The following is a 2,725-nucleotide window of genomic DNA, read 5'->3' as shown; positions in this document are numbered from 1 at the left end:
CCCCTGCACAAAGTCTACCCTAGCCTCTAGGGAAGTAATCAGTAGTATGCCTTCTCTACGAGCTGGATTATGTTTTACAATGTGTCAAGCGCTGGTAAAGTTCACATCCGGGTTCTCAGAAGCTGAATGGCAGCTTTGTCATGGAGCAGATGAAATACGCAAAAAATTAACGCAGGGTCTAGTGACAGGCTGCCTGGGCGACCACACTTCCCGGCAGCCCTCGCGCAGTCGGGCACCCTCGCTGATTGGACGCCTCTGGAGAGGCGGGTAGGGTGGGAGGTGGGGGAAGGTCGACGCGCGAGGAACTGTGGGTAGGAGAAGACGGTCGGTAGAGACGCCATTTTGTGGAGCGGCCGAACCTTGTAGGAGGTTCTGGGGCGCAGAGCCGCTTCTGCTCCTGCTTTGTTCCCTCTGTGGGGGTGAGTGCGGCTGCCGTCCATTACACCCCAGTAATTTTGCCATTGGTGCTGTCCCTTAAGTCTGCCTGTCAGCCGCCAGAGGTGACCGCTCCACCGCGTCTTTGAAGGAACTAAACTAAGCAAGCGCTTGAGGGCCGCGCCCCTCCTCGCCTCTGGCTCTGCTGGCTTTCATAGGTCGCTCCCTAGCCCGGTCCTCGACCCGCCTCTTTGGAATTGTTTGTCTCTTGCTGGGACGTTGTCCCGAATCCCCTGTCGTGCGGAGCTGTGGAGCGCCTGGCAGTCTCTTAAGCCATCATCGCCCTGCATCTACAACTGAAACTCGCTCCGCGAAAGGTGGTTGGGAATGGGTGTGGGGAGGGATGGATGGAAGATAGGAAAGATGGACTGATTGCCGGATTCAGTTGCACTGGTCTTAGCGCCGCCATCTCGGCTGCGATACCCCGCGGAGGTGGGCATGGGCAACCTCCCTCGGAGGTGGGTGCGGGCATCTCCGGCGAAACAAGGGACAGCCGTAGCCGTTCGACCCCGGAACTTGAATCACTCGATGTCTCTTTTATTTTTTTTAAGTCAACGAATGTTCGTTAAGTGTTTGCTTTAAAGACCAGATTCTAGAAATGGCTGTAACTATAGTTTCTGGGACATCACAGGCATCTGAGAGTATAGCTGTGTGATGTTTTATTACGGCCCATCGGCCGGGGAAAGGCTGTGGGTCACTCGGTGGCCTGTGTCGATCAGGGCTGGTCCACGACATAGGTGTTATTGATACACAGATATTAAGCCGAGTCAAGGTTTGGTCTTGTCTTACTGAAATAGATTGAGATCAGGCGTTGTGTTATATATGTAAATTTCAATCAAATCAGCATTGCAGCTTCTAAGTTTTTGTCAGAAAAATTTGAGATTGTGTTACGATTTTAGTGTTGAATTTTATATTAATGAAGACACTTGGATGAATGTTTTAACCATTGTCCATCTCAATAAATAGCGTTGCTTTGGTTATGAAAATAAGGAGCTTTTTGCTTTGTAATCGTAGTAGGAGTATCCAAAGTGTCTAAAGCCTTCACCCTTCTTGAGGTTCTTATTGAATATATAATCTTAGTATGTTAAAGTGTCCTTCATTTTCCTGCTTCTTAACAAAATTATAGCACTACTTGGTGTTGACAGCCTCCTTTTCCTTCCTCATTTTAGTCATTGTTAAGTATTAGCCACAGTTTCTATCCCAGTTTGTAGGGTTCTTAAGTTAAGTGATCTCTGAAATTTGCAATTTTTCTCTTCCCTACCCCTAGGGGGAAAAAAATAAGCGTTTCGAAGCAGTGTGCTAGACCTTCAGTGAGACAATGGGTTCAGACAAAAGGTGAGTTTTAATGCATGACATGCCTTTGATCTTAACAACTTAGTTGGGACTGAAATATTTGTTTAAAATTGTTTATTCAGCCCTGTGTGGTGATGGCAACTTACAGATTTTAACCCCCATATTGACAGGCAAATCTCACTGAGTTCAAGGCCAGCCAGGGCTACATAGAAAAGGCCTGTCTGTAAAAAGAAAAAAACAACAACAACAGTAATAAATTATTCATTTCACAAACAAATATTTAAATGTTTATTGTGTTTCAAGTGTTCCAAATGACTACTTTCCTGATTCTGCTGTTCTCACAAGCTTCAGTCTAGTGAGAGTTAACAGTTAGGATAAACAGTGTAAAGTACTGTCTGGGCACATGAGAAGAACAGGGACGCGTCTTGGGGAAAGTATTGTCTGAGGTGCAATCCAAAGCCTAAGAACTAGGTTAAGGAAAGCGGTGTGGAGCAGGCCATGGAAAGTTCCAGCTGTGGGCAGGAGCTATTCAGAGCCTGCTTGAGAAGCAGTGAGCGAGTGCCAGTCCTTGTTATTCCCTAGTGATAGATACAGTGGGCCCAGAGGCTCCCAAGAGCTGAGCAGCCTGGGAGTGTGGCTTACATCAGGACCGCTGAGAAAGGGAAAAGCTAGAGTTAACATAGAACAGGTTAGGGCTGGGGCTGCAGCTAGCCTGTCAGTGGTTCATGAGGCTTGAGTATCAGTAGGTCCAAATACACTAAACAAAGATGAAAACTGTTGGCTGTTTCAGCAACTGTGACTATGGAGACCTCAAATCATTTGACTTAACATAGCCTTCACATAATCTTTTTATTGAGATGTCAGTTCTTGTGATGGATGAGATTGACATCCAAAAATGATTTAAGCCGGGCGTGGTGGCGCACGCCTTTAATCCCAGCACTCAGGAGGCAGAGGCAGGCGGATTTCTGAGTTCGAGGCCAGCCTGGTCTACAAAGTG

The 2,725-nt window shown here is 47.2% G+C and overlaps 1 protein-coding gene across 2 annotated transcripts in view; it reads left to right on the top strand.

Annotated features, from left to right (window-relative positions):
* The first annotated feature begins 301 nt into the window (after positions 1 to 301).
* Positions 302 to 2,725, top strand: part of Rbm5 (RNA binding motif protein 5) — a 30,339-nt gene continuing 27,915 nt past the window's right edge. The window contains exons 1-2 of one of the 2 annotated variants that reach the window (XM_021205923.2): positions 302 to 419; positions 1,703 to 1,770. In XM_021205923.2, the coding sequence (XP_021061582.1) occupies positions 1,754 to 1,770 (17 nt within the window). In that variant the 5' untranslated portion in view covers positions 302 to 419; positions 1,703 to 1,753. Of the gene's footprint in view, positions 753 to 1,702; positions 1,771 to 2,725 lie in introns of both variants that reach the window. The other variant, XM_029542854.1, reaches the window with a different exon arrangement.

This window comes from Mus pahari, chromosome 10, assembly GCF_900095145.1.
Source record: "Mus pahari chromosome 10, PAHARI_EIJ_v1.1, whole genome shotgun sequence".
Taxonomy (NCBI): Eukaryota; Metazoa; Chordata; class Mammalia; order Rodentia; family Muridae; genus Mus; species Mus pahari.
This window is presented reverse-complemented; position numbering and strand designations above follow the sequence as displayed.